Genomic DNA, 14,097 nt, shown 5'->3' on the forward strand with positions numbered 1-14,097 from the left:
GCCCCCTGCATCTCACCAGTGTCACCACAATCTGCAGCTGGCTGGAGCCCGGCCACTGGGATGTGCTGCAAAGGGCAGGAGCATGGACGAGAGATTTGTATTGGAGCTAATGTAAACATTGGCTGGGGTTCCTGTACATATTTCCACAGCCTCCATGCGCACCCCTAACCGTCTGCCGAACATGGCGATGAGCAATGTCCTCTTTGCACAATGTACCCTGTATTTTCTGGGCTTTCTGTTGAGCTTCCTTACTGTGGTGCCCCTGTCCTAGAACACCGCTGACTTCCATGCGAGGTTCCTCCTGTTCACCGAGGGCGTGAGGCTTAGTGGGACCATCACGCTGGAGATGGAACACTTCACGGTGGATGTGTAGTGGCCAGAGTTTGTCTCCAGTTTCCACGTAGGCATGAACATTGGAATCCGATGGTTACTAACCAACAATGTTTTTGTTCTTATGGTAGTGTTTTTACCATTTTATGGTGGCGGTCCAATGTTTGCCACCATCAAATGGAAATCATTTGATGGTGTTTCAATGGTTGTTTGTTTGTTTTTTAATTTCTGATAGCTATGCCTCCCCTGGCTCCTTCCTGGCTACTGTGTCTGCATCAGGCCATCTTCACAAAGTTCGTTGGAGGCTGTCTCACACACTGTCTGCCTCAGACATGACCCTGCTCAGTTCCTGACTTCTTCCCCTCTCTAGGCTGCTGCTAAGCAACATGGCACATTGCTATCTCTGATTGGCTTTCACTGTCTCAGAGTGCCAACCAGAGTGCTGCCTTTGGCCCTTCAGCTGCGTTCAGTCATTTCAACCTCAGTTTCAGATGCTCCCTTGTTGTTTCAGCACCCTGGCCAGTTCCTATACAGCAGCTTGGTGCATGTTTTTCTGTCACTCGCTTCACTAAAATCTTCACTGCTTAGCTCCCTTTTGTCACAGATGAATGGTTCCTACACCTAAACTTTCCTCAACTTATCCTGTATAGAATAGTGAAAACCCTAATAAAATCTGTCCAGTGGTTCAAAAGATTAGCCCAAATGGACAGACAAACTCCTAAACTGGGGACTTTATTTCATATATAGAGAGATGTACGTAAACAAAACAATACTTGCTATCTTGCAAATTGTTGATTAACCAATAGGAGTTATACACAGCGACAGGTTGACTACTGTATGCACCCTTGTAATTATAAAGCTACTGTTGCTATATTGCATGTCTTTTGTTCTGCATTATAGCCTTCAGTTCCTGGCAATTTTTTGTGTCATCAATTCCTGTACTGAGCAATTCTGAATAAACTGCTGCAGAAACCTCAATCATTAACTCCTCCCAAGGTCATACAAAAAGTGGTCATTACCCGCCAAGTGGATATAGTGATGGGTAAAGGTGGTTGTTCTAAAAAGACAAACGTAAAACTAGAAATGATTAATAAGTGTTGTGGGTGGAGAAGAGGAATATGGGAGTAGATGCTAGTGTAAATGAATAGCAGGAACTCTGTAATAGTGGAGTCATTTTGAAACAGAAGTGCTCCATAAATCGTAGTGTGGTTCTTTACTTTGAACAATACAGTTCAGTTTGAGTTTTAAAACACTTTTGGTTCTCAGTTGGTATGGATACAGTCATTCCTAAGCACTGAAAGTGCAATGTGCACTTTAACACGTAAATCCATATTCCTCTTGCATGTTATTCCTTACACTGACTCTGTGGTATATGGACTCCATCTTGGAGTTTTGCACTTTAAGTTATATGTTCTGAAACTCCTGCCCCTTTTATATTCCCTCCCAATAGGGAACTTTTTCTGACTGCCCACAGTAGTAGAATGAAGCCTCTGGCAGCTTTGGTCTTAGTCTTATTTTATTTTTAATTCAACTTTTTAAACACCGCGGCAGTGATATTCATGTAGACCCCATAGATGCAGGATTCCAGGAGTAGGCTAATGAGGAACCGTTCCAGAAGTTTCTCCTGTTGCCCCCAACTTACTATGTGGCATTACCTCCTGGGGAAGGGGGGTCCCGATCACTGCTGTCACAGTGGAGCCATGGCTTTATCCGGGACCAACACTGAAGTGCAGGGCCTCAGGAGTTTGTCATAGTCTCTCCAGTATGGAACAGCCCTATAAATGTGTTTTCTTCTGGGCCCTGAGGGAGGCTCAGAAAGTCTAGCATCTCCTTAGCTGGCTTTCCTCAGAGAGGGAAGCATGTTAAAAACACAGGGCCTGATTCAGACCCGCTTGCAAGCGGGTCGATGGTGCCCTAGTGCGCATGCGCACGACGGAGGCAGCTCCGTCGTGCGCATGCGCGAGACCCGAATAGCGACGGCCAGGCCGTCGCTATGGGTCTCACACCAAAGGGGGCGTGCTGTCGATGGTGAGTGACAGCACGCCCCCTTTGGTGGACGTGACGGGGGCATTCCCATGGGAACGACTACCGTCTGGGGCCGGCCCCACTGAAGGAACGCCTGCCGTTTGTGGGCGGCCCTACTGACATCACAAGTTCACTGGTGAACTTCTTGCTCTATTAGAGCAGGAAGTTCACTGGGGCTTGCGGCAGACGAGACTCTACTACAAGGGTCTCGTCGCAAGCCTGATGGTCACGATAATCGCCACCATCACCTGGCCGCTCGCAAAAGCTGTGGGTGGTCACCCACAGCTTAGCGAGCGGGCAGGAGGTCGGGTAAAAAAAAAAGCAGCCGCCCTGATTCAGAGTGAGCGCTCGCTGTTTGCGAGCGCCTCTGAATAAGGCCCATAGTACGCAAAGCAACAGGTGTCACATCGACTCCGTCAGGTACAAGCTACAGATGTATCCTCATACACCTTTGATCTAGGCGCACCAAAATAGCCCCTCTGTGGCAAGCATCCTTTTTAAAAGTGAAAATATGTTGAATGAATAATGAAGCCATAATAATAATGAGTCTTAGCAGAGGGCAATAGTTTTAAGGGAATCAGTCCGTAACTACCCAGGTAGTATTCAAGTCATGTAGAACTGGTAGTTCAATAGTAAAATCCAGCAATAAATGTAACCAAGACCTTTTACGAATGGGCAGTGGATTAAGAAAGCCCATTGGCACTTCCCTAGAAGCTTTATTTCAAGAATAGACAGAACAAGACAAAACGTCTTTCTTTACAGTGGACACCATGCAGACCGATTCAGAATTGTCAATGTCTTAGTAATGCCAGAATGACCAGCAAGTTTGGAATCGTGCTTCAGAGAGTACATATTGTCTCAGGACATCGGGAACAAAGAGATCATTCTCCAGTGTTTCAAGTGGAGTCTGATCTTGAACTTGTAGGAGTCAAAATGGGAGATGATTAGTTGATTCAAGTGTCAAAGGAATGATCCGAAATCTCTTTAGCAATCTCTTTATGTCTCATATGAAAACTTATATATAAAGCGCCAGCTGTAAAATATTTTGCGCCTGGACAAAAAGTGATACAGAAATTGAATCTGGCAAAGAAAAAAGATCTCGTAACTTATCAAAGGTTCTGCCTTTTAGCAGTTTCAGTATATTGAAGATTTATGTGGTCAGCACAGTATATACAACAATGGTGTGCCTTGCTCCCTTCAACCAATGTTGCCTTTTCAGTAAATGCCCATTTGATGGCCAACAATTCTCGAAATTGCAACATAAGTATGTTGAAACTAGAGAATTTATGAGAATAAAAAGTTCATGGATGAAGCTTCTTAGTAACTGGATCAGATTGAGACAACTCCTGAGGCACCTACTTCTACAATAAAGGGTAGACCAACATCTGGGTGACACAGAAAAGATGAAGTGGTGAAAGTTTGTTTTTAGAGAGGTGATGAAGGCTCGCAAAGCTGGAAGTGACCAGTGAGAATTATTTTCTCCTTTCTTGGCTAAAATAATCACTCCCACCACATGCCATCGATATTTCCTCCACATGCCACTCACCTTTCCCCCACATGGCTATAAATACCTGCACAGTTGCAGCACACAGAGGAGGCAGGGAGAGCAGGCAGCATGTAGTGAACTCCCTTCTCCCTGGTGAGATGTATTGCATGACCTCCCTGCATGGGTTGGGTATGGGATCCTGACGAACTATGGAAAGTATTCTAACCCCAAACCTAACCCACCCCTCCTGCAGCCTATCCCTAATCCACCCCTCCCGCATCCTAACTATAACCTTCCCTTCCCTTAGCCTAACCATCCCCTCCCGTAGCATAAACCTAATCATCCCCTCCCGTAGCAAAAACCTAATCATCCCCTCCCGCAGCCTAACCCTCTCCCTAGTGCCTAACCCACCCCTCCCGCAGCCTAACCATAACCGCCCCCTTCCGTAGCAAAAGCCTAACCGTCCCCTCCCGTAGCCTAAGCCTCTCCCTAGTGCCTAACCCACCCCTCCCGCAGCCTAACCATAACCGCCCCCTTCCGTAGCAAAAGCTTAACTGTCCCCTTCCGTAGCCTAAGCCTCTCCCTAGTGCCTAACTCACCCCTCCTGCAGCCTAACCATAACCGCCCCCTTCCGTAGCAAAAGCCTAACCGTCCCCTCCCGTAGCCTAAGCCTCTCCCTAGTGTCTAACCCTACTCACCGTCAGAATCTGTCGGTGTTGTGACCGTCGGCATTCTGACTGTTGGGATCCTGACTACATCCCCCCTGCAAAGAATCTGGCTTCTCCTTTTCACGTATTCTTCGCTTTATAAGAAAGCAGAGAACAAGTTTGTGCAGGGCACAGAGAGGTTGGGGTCACAGATGAAGGCTCCGCACTGTCTTAGAGGTAGTGTGGTGTGTCATACCAATGTGTGTAATAAAGACATGACAATCAGATAGATTTTTCATTATGTTTTACAGTTTATTTATATTAGCATTAAACAGAATTTTGATGCATTAATACAAAAAAATTATAGGTTTCAGACATGTGCTATAATGAATGTTTGGGCTCATATGCTGTATATGGAAACTTAACACATACGCCCATGACCATATGCCATCTTTGTAAAATATCAAGCCAGAATACATCTAAAAATAAATATTTATCCCATACTCCTGGTATAACGGACCAGAGCAATAGTATACTGTATGGAGCATTTGTGATTTGTCTTTTGTGTCATTTTTTTGGTGGATGTGTAAGTTCCTTTGCGCATAAGGATCTACTATCCCCATATGTAGCATTGAAAATATCCATATGTAAATGAATCCAATTTACTTTTCAATGCGATTATTATAAACTTGTTTTAGTTTTACACATTGTGATATCGGAGGCTAACTGCCTAGTATTACTCCCAGTATCACAGTGACTATTACTCCCAGTATCACAGTGACTATTACTCCCAGTATCACAGTGACTATTACTCCCAGTATCACAGTGACTATTACTCCCAGTATCACAGTGACTATGACTCCCAGTATCACAGTGACTATGACTCCCAGTATCACAGTGACTATGACTCCCAGTATCACAGTGACTATGACTCCCAGTATCACAGTGACTATTACTCCCAGTATCACAGTGACTATTACTCCCAGTATCACAGTGACTATGACTCCCAGTATCACAGTGACTATGACTCCCAGTATCACAGTGACTATTACTCCCAGTATCACAGTGACTATTACTCCCAGTATCACAGTGACTATTACTCCCAGTATCACAGTGACTATGACTCCCAGTATCACAGTGACTATGACTCCCAGTATCACAGTGACTATGACTCCCAGTATCACAGTGACTATGACTCCCAGTATCACAGTGACTATGACTCCCAGTATCACAGTGACTATGACTCCCAGTATCACAGTGATACCCCCTTATTCTTTGGGAGATTGGTCGCAGTAGGAATTCTTTTTTTTTAAGAACTGTAGTCTTTCCATTTTCTCACACAAAGCAACCAGTTAGTAATATTAGTAATAGGCTGATAAAAGATGTGTCAGTTTCTCTGGTCAGTCTCCCACTGCCTGCGGAGCAAGCTAACATACCTGTTGAGACACTGCTATTGCTTTATGTAAGTGCTGAATGTAACTGCTGTTTTGTGTTAGTTGGACATTAGGTCCTCCCTTACTTGTTTAGTTAGAGCCAGACAGGCTAGGCTTTGTTTGTATGGTTTTGTTTATTTTGCTACACAAAATAAATTAGCTGCAGATACTTGTACCAAGGCCCTGGACCATACATGCCTACCCTCCCGGTTTTCGCGGGAGGCTCCCAATTTTTTGGGTAACCCCCCACACCCCTGGAAGTGTAGGCATTTCCTAGTGAAGTGGGCAGAATGAGGAGAATTCCAGCGGCGATCGCGGGTCTCCGTGTAGGAGGCGGGGGCTTAAGACATGATTCTACATGACTCACTTCATTTGGCCCCGCCCCCTATGTAAATTGTAGCCAATCGCGGCAATTTTACCTTGGGGGGCGGGCTTAATGACTCGAATAGTCAGGCCTCGCCCCTGTCGCCACTCTACTGCTTCTCTTACACGGGCTTCTCCCGGGACGAGATATTAAAAGGTAGGCAACTATGCCCTGGACTGGTGTGACACTGAATGGCTGCTACATGCAGTGTGCGGCCCTTTACCCCAGGGAACGGCACTCCTTAACCTGATCTTGTGAAACTACACTTTCTGTTCTCATGTACATCACTTATATTAATGTTTGCTGTTAGTAGTAGCAAAGCTCAGCAAGATTTTACATGTTTAATGTTTCTGTATCTAGGAAAAGGTAAGAAGACAGATTTTTTCAGACCCTACTACACGGCAGAAATCAACAGTGTCATGTCACGCCAGTAAAGCTTCCATTAATAGCTGCAACACTGTACAGGAGGCTCATACAGATATACCCTGCAGAGCTCAAAAACTTAAGTCAGGCTCCTACAGAAAAAATCTATCTTTGAGGGATGCAGTCACTCAGACTGTACCAAACGATGTGCCGAAGACCTTACTCAATGATTTCCACCGCTTACAGGGCGAACCATTAGAAGAAGGCGAGCAGACTACTCAGGCGTGTTCTGTCACTAATTTAAGGTACAGTTTGCAGTATGTTACACACTAAATTAAATTAGTTGCTAATATGCTTTAATATATTTATGAATTTGTCTTAATTGTGCCTAGCAGAGGGTAATGAATATTGTGTACACAATTTTATATTATCCCCTGTACAGTCTGTGAGACCTGTCTGCTACCTTTTTCCTACTTACTCGTATTTTCTGTTGTTTCCAGCCTTGATCACTGTCCCCAATACTGTTATACACTGATTCCCAATGATGTAATGCATCCTTTGCCCGTAAACCTATTCCTAATCTATTGTTTTGTAGGAGGATTATGAGCACCAAAAGAGGTGGAAATAAATGCTACTGTCACACAGGTGCTTTCCAGCTACATAATAAGCCCAGTGCTTAATGAGATCACATGTAAAGCAGATACACACTAAACACTGATGCACCAATTACTTAAAGCTTTGCTTGTATTTCTTGGTTTCAATCACATTTACTGCGCAGAACGGATCTTGCACCGGCACAGACCCGCACAGTCGGAGATGTGCGCTAACCATCGGATTACACAGACCCATCGCAGAGTGATTGACAGGAAGTGCCGTTTGTGGGAGTTGGCAGGGACTGGTCGGCGAAACGCAGGCATGCCAGGGCGTTTGAACACCGTTGCAGGGGCGTGCATACATTATCCACTGAGATGCTTTATGCAGCCTGAGTACTCATAGCATATGACGAGGTTAGCAATTCATGAGTAAGAGCTTGTGCAAGTCTGCATGAGGCTGTGATGGTACTCAATAGTACTGATGGTTTCACAGTCTTGCTAAGTATTACGGATGTGTGTAAGATAAAGTGGGCGGCCTTATGTTGTGCTCTGGTGGCATAGCCATCGCAATGGATTAGCATACTATCTGTCACGCTTGGGCACTAGGAATACCTCTGTTGAGGTCGAGAGCCAGGGGGTTAGGATAGCCGTGAAGTAAATGACGGGGGAGACAATGACTAAGTCCTCTAATTGCGGTCAAACCCAGGTTTGGCTAGACCTGCCCAGAGGCGCGGAGTCTAACTTACTTGGTGGTTTTCTCCCAATTGGGATTTGGTTTTCGCTGCACCAAGTGAGCAGGTCGCGGCCCTCTGGACAGGTACCTGGGAGTGACAGAAGACCGTAACAAATATAATGGAAAAAAATCCCTAACACTGGGAACACTAGAAATAACACTAAGAGACTGGGAGAGGATTAACTGAAATAAAGAAGTACTAGAAACACTGGGAGAGGATAATCCAGATAAAGGTTTGCACAGGGAAACACTGGGAGTAACCTCGGAGTTGCACTTATAGTAGGACACACTGGAGCTCTTGACATAAACTTGTAAAGGTACAAATACACAGGAGTGAGTACTCGGGAATACACTTGTGCCGGACCGGTGGTGCAGATATGAACTTGTACTGAGGTCCGGGTAATGAGTACACAAATATGCACTGAGGATGTACTGGGGATGCAGTTATGAACTTGTACTGAGATCCGAGTAATTAGTACACAGAGATGTGCCTAAGACGCACCAGAGGTGTAGATATAAACTTGTACCAAGGTCCGGGTAATGAGTACACAAAAATGCACTGAGGACGTACTGGAAATGCAGTGATGAACTTGTACTGAAATACAGGAACTGAGGGCCTGATTCAGAGCCGGATGCTCTTTCAGAAGGCTCGCTCTGAATCAGTGCCCTCCCTCTCTTTTTTTAGAGCAGCATCCTGGCCGCTCGCATAGCTGTGGGTGACCACCCACAGCTATAGCGAGCGGCCAAAAAGATGGTCGCGATGGTCAAGACCATCGCGACCATCGGGCTTGCGACGAGACCCTTGTGGTAGGGTCTCGTTGCCGCAAGCCCTGGAGTGCTTTTGTCTCTATCAGAGCCGAGAGCACTCCCACTGACAACACTTGTGATGTCAGTGGGGCCGGCCCCAGACGGTAGGCGTTCCCACGCATGCGCACGACGGAGCCGGCTCCCTCGTGCGCATGCGCACTTGGCCGGCATCGACCTGCTTGCAAACGCTCAGCGCTCGCGAGCGGGTCTGAATCAGGCCCTGAGTACACAAAAATGCTACTTGAGACACACGGGGAGTGCAAACGGACTTGCACTGAAACACAGGTAGTAAGTTCACGGAGGTCGCAGAAGACAACAGGAAGCCAGGAACACTGAGGAAAGTAATACAGCCTCTGGAATATGAGAAGTATGTCACAAGGAAACCGCAGCGTTCTGTCTTTCCAGCAAAGTTGATCAGGCAACTTCCTGTTGCAGGAGTCAGACCTAAATACCCCTAGGCAGTTGGTCATTGGATCATGAGATCAGCTGAGAGACCGCAGGACTGCCATTGGAGGAGAGTGATCAGGTGAGATGAACTAACATGGCTGTGCCCATGCCCGCTACCACGGGAACCCTAGCAGACCCCGGGGAGAATACTCAGTCACCACTCACCTCCACTCCCAGCGACTGAACACCTACGCCCAAGGACGCCGTCACGGAGGTGAGTACCGGCCGATTCCAGGCCGCATCATGACAGTACCCCCCCCCTTTCAGGGTAGACTCTGGCCACCAAGAAGTGCACTAGAAAAACTTAAAAACACTATCGCTTTGACATTGCGTGCGTAATCGCTATTGCAATAGCAGTTGCAATCTGTAATGTATCAAGCCCACAGCCCGGTCACTACTAGTATATCATGGTGTCGCATACACAGCCCAGACATTACTGTATAGTATATATTACTGCATACACAGCTTGGACACTAGTATATAGTATTGTAGTGCAGCCTTGTCACTACTGTATAGAGTATTATTTATTGCATACACAGCCAGCCCAGACACTACTGTATAGTATATAGTATTGTATGCACAGCCCGGTCACTAATGTATAGTATTGCATACACAGCCCGGACACTGCTGTATAGTATATAGTATTGTATACACAGCCCTGTCACTACTGTATAGTATATAGTATTGTATAAACAGCCCTGTCACTAATGTATAGTATATAGTATTGCATACACAGCCCGGACACTACTGTATAGTATATTGTACTGTATATACAGACCTGACACCACTATATAGTATATAGTACTTTATATACAGCCCGGTCACTAATGTATAGTATATAGTATTGTATACACAGCCCGGACACTGCTGTATAGTATATAGTATTGTATACACAGCCCTGTCACTACTGTATAGTATATAGTATTGTATAAACAGCCCTGTCACTAATGTATAGTATATAGTATTGCATACACAGCCCGGACACTACTGTATAGTATATAGTACTGTACATACAGACGTGACACCACTATATAGTATATATAGTACTGTATATACAGCCCGGTCACTACTGCATAGTATTGTATACACACCCTGGACACTACCCAACCCAAGTAAACACGTAGAGAACATACAAACTTAACACAGAATTATGGTGGGACTTGAACCCATTGCCCCAGTTCTGTGAAAATGGCAAATAACAGTGCCACCATATCATATCCATAGTAAGGACAAAAAAATTATGTAGGATATGTACATACATTAAAGAATATGAGAATAAAAAATGACTTGTCAAATTCTCAATCTGCAAAAACTAATATTTGTGCTATTGCCATTTACTTAATATTTCTTTACAGGTTAAACACCGGCAAACATTCAACTGCAGACAACCCAGGAAACGACACAGGAAACGACATAGGTAAAACTGAAAATGGCGCTGATTCTTAATTCCTTGTACTGAAATAAATGATAACTCTGTGTATATCTGGAAAGTAGGGCCTGATTCAGCAAGGATCACAATTGCAAAACTGCACGCAGGCTATAGATATATGATGTATGCACGCAGGCAGCTTTGCAATTGATCCTTGCTATTATGCAAATGCAGCAAGAGGTGTATGACACCCCCTGCTGAATTTGCGATCCCAGCACTCCGATGGAGGTCACAGGCTGGGATCACCATCTGTGGTTGATGGCCGCGATGGTGGATGGGACCGGGCGGCCAGCCAGCTGAGTAAGTCTGGCTGGCTTTCGAGCCCAGCAGCCTGCATACGTCCACGCGGTCCCTGGGCTGGCCACTCCTGAATAAATGGGGCGGACACGCCCTGTTTCCGGGAACGCCGGCTGCCCCGCCTCCGCACCACCCCTTAAATGCCTCTGCCTGATTGACAGAGGCATTCAAGGGCTTGCGTGCATCTTAGAAGGAACCACGCATGCGCAGATTCCCGATAGTCGGGAATTTGCCTTCAGCCGTGCATTGCTGAATCAGGCCCGTAGAGTTTTTGCTAATAGAATGCACTTCATTGCTCTTTTGAGTTTAAAGTACACTCTATTTATCACCTCCTTGTTTATACAGCACTTATGTAATACCCCGAAGGCTAAGGAATAGGGACTACATCACATTCCTGTGTCATTTACACCAACTTCACTGGCCTCTAAATCTCTATGACAGATCTCTTGCTATGGATTTTAAATCTAGTTACCCAGTGACAAGCATTGTGTAGGGGGCTCTGGGGCTGATTCAGACCCGCTCGCGAGCGCAGGACGCTCGCAAGCGGGTCGATGGTGCCGAATTGCGCATGCGCACGACGGAGGGAGCTCCGTCGTGCGCATGCACGAGACCCGAATCACGACGGCCAAGCCGTCGTTATGGGTCTCGCACCAAAGGGGGCCGATGGTGAGTGATGCCCCCGGCACCAAAGGGGGCCGATGGTGAGTGACAGCACGCCCCCTTTGGTGGGCGTGCCGGGGGCGTGGCTGCCAGACGGAGGCATTCCCATGGGAACGCCTACCGTCTGAGTCCGGCCCCACTGACATCAGTAGTGATGTCAGTGGGAGTGATTTTGGCTCTGATAGAGCCAAAATCACTCCAGGGCTTGCAGTCACCGAGACCCTACCGCAGGGTCTTGTCGCAAGCCCGATGGTCGCGATGGTCTTGACCATCATCATGAACGCTCGCTATAGCTGTGGGTGGTAACCCACAGTTATGCGAGCGTCCATGAGGCTGCTCCATTTTCAGGGAGGAGGGCCCTGATTCAGAGCGAGCACTCTGGTCAGAGCGTCCGGCTCTGAATCAGGCCCTCTGTCCATATGCTTCACCTATTAGTTTTACATTTATGGATGTTAAGCATTTAGGACTGGGTGGAAGGTGCATTATTAAAGTAAATAAACTAGTTAGAGCCAGGGCCGTAGCTAGGGTAGTGCGGCCGGTCCCATTGCGCAGGGCACCACATGTCAGGGGGCACTGTTTGGGCCTGTCAAATGTCTGTTTATTATCATTCTCACTTGTAGCTTCCTCTTATTTCATCCCCAGCATCTCCTGACCAGGGGCGTATCTACCCATTGGCCAGGATGGCACTCGCCAGGGGCGGCGGCCAAAGGGGGGTGCCGCCCGGTGGTGTCACCTACAGCTACGGGGTAGATACACCCCTGTAGCCGTGCGCCTGCACCGGCTGGGGGGAGGCTCGTCTGGGGCACTGAGGGTGCTAGGCCAGGCCCACGAAGTTGCCTCCAAGGGGGACAGAGCAGAGACAGAGGTGTTCTCAGGCGAGGGAGCCTGTGTGGGTATGCTGCAGGACCCGGAGATCGGGTGCCAGGGGAGGGAGTGTTGGGAGGAGGCCAGCGGCATGGCTCTGACCCGGGACTCTGATAGCTTGAGCCCCGTTGTGTGCCAGGGGCTGGAGCTCCTCCATTGCAGGGCTGCGTCCTCCTATTCCTCGTCCTCTGTGGAGGAGCTGAGCGCAGAGCAGCTGACTAATAAAGTTTTTTTTTTTGTTTTTTTACACAAGGCGCGCGTGACGTCATGACGTCACGCGCGCCGCATTGCTGTACTCACTGAGGAGCCTGCCGCAGCCACACCACAGCAGGAAGATACGGTAAGTATCTGTGTGGACTGCGGGGGCTGGATATGGGGGGAGGAGTAGAAGGGGGATGTCTGGAGACACAAAAAAGTTGGCTGTGGAGAATGAAGAGGGATGCCTGGGGACACTGAAAAGAGATGGCTGGGGAGAGAGAAGGGGAAAGGCTGTGGAGAATGAAGGGGGATGCCTGGGGACACAGAAGGGGTTGGCAGGGGACACAGAAAAGAGAATTCTGGGGACACAGAAAGTGGAAGGCTAATGGCTGGGGACACTGAAAAGGGGGATGGCTGAGGAGAGAAAAGGGGGAAAGGCTGTGGAGAATGAAGGGGGATGGCTAGGGAGACAGAATATAATTATTCAGAAAATTTGGAGGGAGGGGGGCACTAGTCCATTATTTTGCCAGGGGCGCACAGACCCCTAGATACACCCCTGCTCCTGACCTCCCCTATCTCTTCCCTGGCCCTTCCCCATGAGGCCATTCCCCTTTTTTGGGTGCATCTTTCTGGCACAGGGCACCAAAAAGTCTAGTTACGGCTCTGGTTAGAGCATTTCATTTACACCTTATATTATAATATATACCTCCCCTCTCCATGCTGCTGCTATCATTGGGTAACCGTGATCACTATAGGAGCTACAATTACTACTAATAGCAACCTTCACTACTCAGAACAGAAAGACATGCAACAACTACTATTAACTAACGGCAGCACAGATTGTTCATAACAGTATTATTTATTAGCAGCTGTTTAAATAGAGCCTGCATATTGTTCAGCGCTACTTCAGAAGCCACGTAAACTACCAGTGTGTCTATGGAGTGTGGGATGACCAGAGCACCTGGTGGAAACCCAAAACCCAGTCAGGGCCCACACCGCACACCCTGCAACCATACTTTTTAATATTTACCTTACCGAAGTCCTACATCGGCTGGAGAGGCACTACACAAAACGCCTGGAAAATGGCTGCCGCGGCCTTTCCCGGCGTTCTGCGCATGTGCAGTAGGGATATCAACTACAGCCTGGAGTCTACTTAGGCTGTCAGTGCGCGGCGGGGAGTGGGCATGGGCCCCTTCCTCCTTTAAAACGCCCCTGACAGGGAGAACATACAAAATTCACGCATATAGGACCTGTTTGGAATTAAACCAATGTCCTCAGCACTGTGATGCAGCAATGCTAACCACCATAATACCCAATCAGGGCCGGATTAAGGTCTGTAGGGGCCCCTATTAAATATGGACAAAATGGAGGTATGCGCAATGGGGACTGTACCGCTCTTAAGCAGTACATTGACAAACTGC

General features: G+C 47.3%; 1 protein-coding gene across 2 annotated transcripts in view; it reads left to right on the forward strand.

Annotated features, from left to right (window-relative positions):
- Positions 1–14,097, forward strand: part of TERB1 (telomere repeat binding bouquet formation protein 1) — a 140,256-nt gene that overhangs the window by 84,128 nt on the left and 42,031 nt on the right. Inside the window, exons 14-15 of one of the 2 annotated variants that reach the window (XM_088458351.1) lie at positions 6,646–6,953; positions 10,584–10,645. In XM_088458351.1, coding sequence (XP_088314477.1) covers positions 6,646–6,953; positions 10,584–10,645 — 370 coding nt within the window. Of the gene's footprint in view, positions 1–6,645; positions 6,954–7,243; positions 7,426–10,583; positions 10,646–14,097 lie in introns of those variants that run through there. The other variant, XM_088458350.1, reaches the window with a different exon arrangement.

Source organism: Taudactylus pleione, unplaced genomic scaffold (assembly GCF_031769625.1).
Source record: "Taudactylus pleione unplaced genomic scaffold, aTauple2 ptg000828l, whole genome shotgun sequence".
NCBI lineage: Eukaryota > Metazoa > Chordata > Amphibia > Anura > Myobatrachidae > Taudactylus > Taudactylus pleione.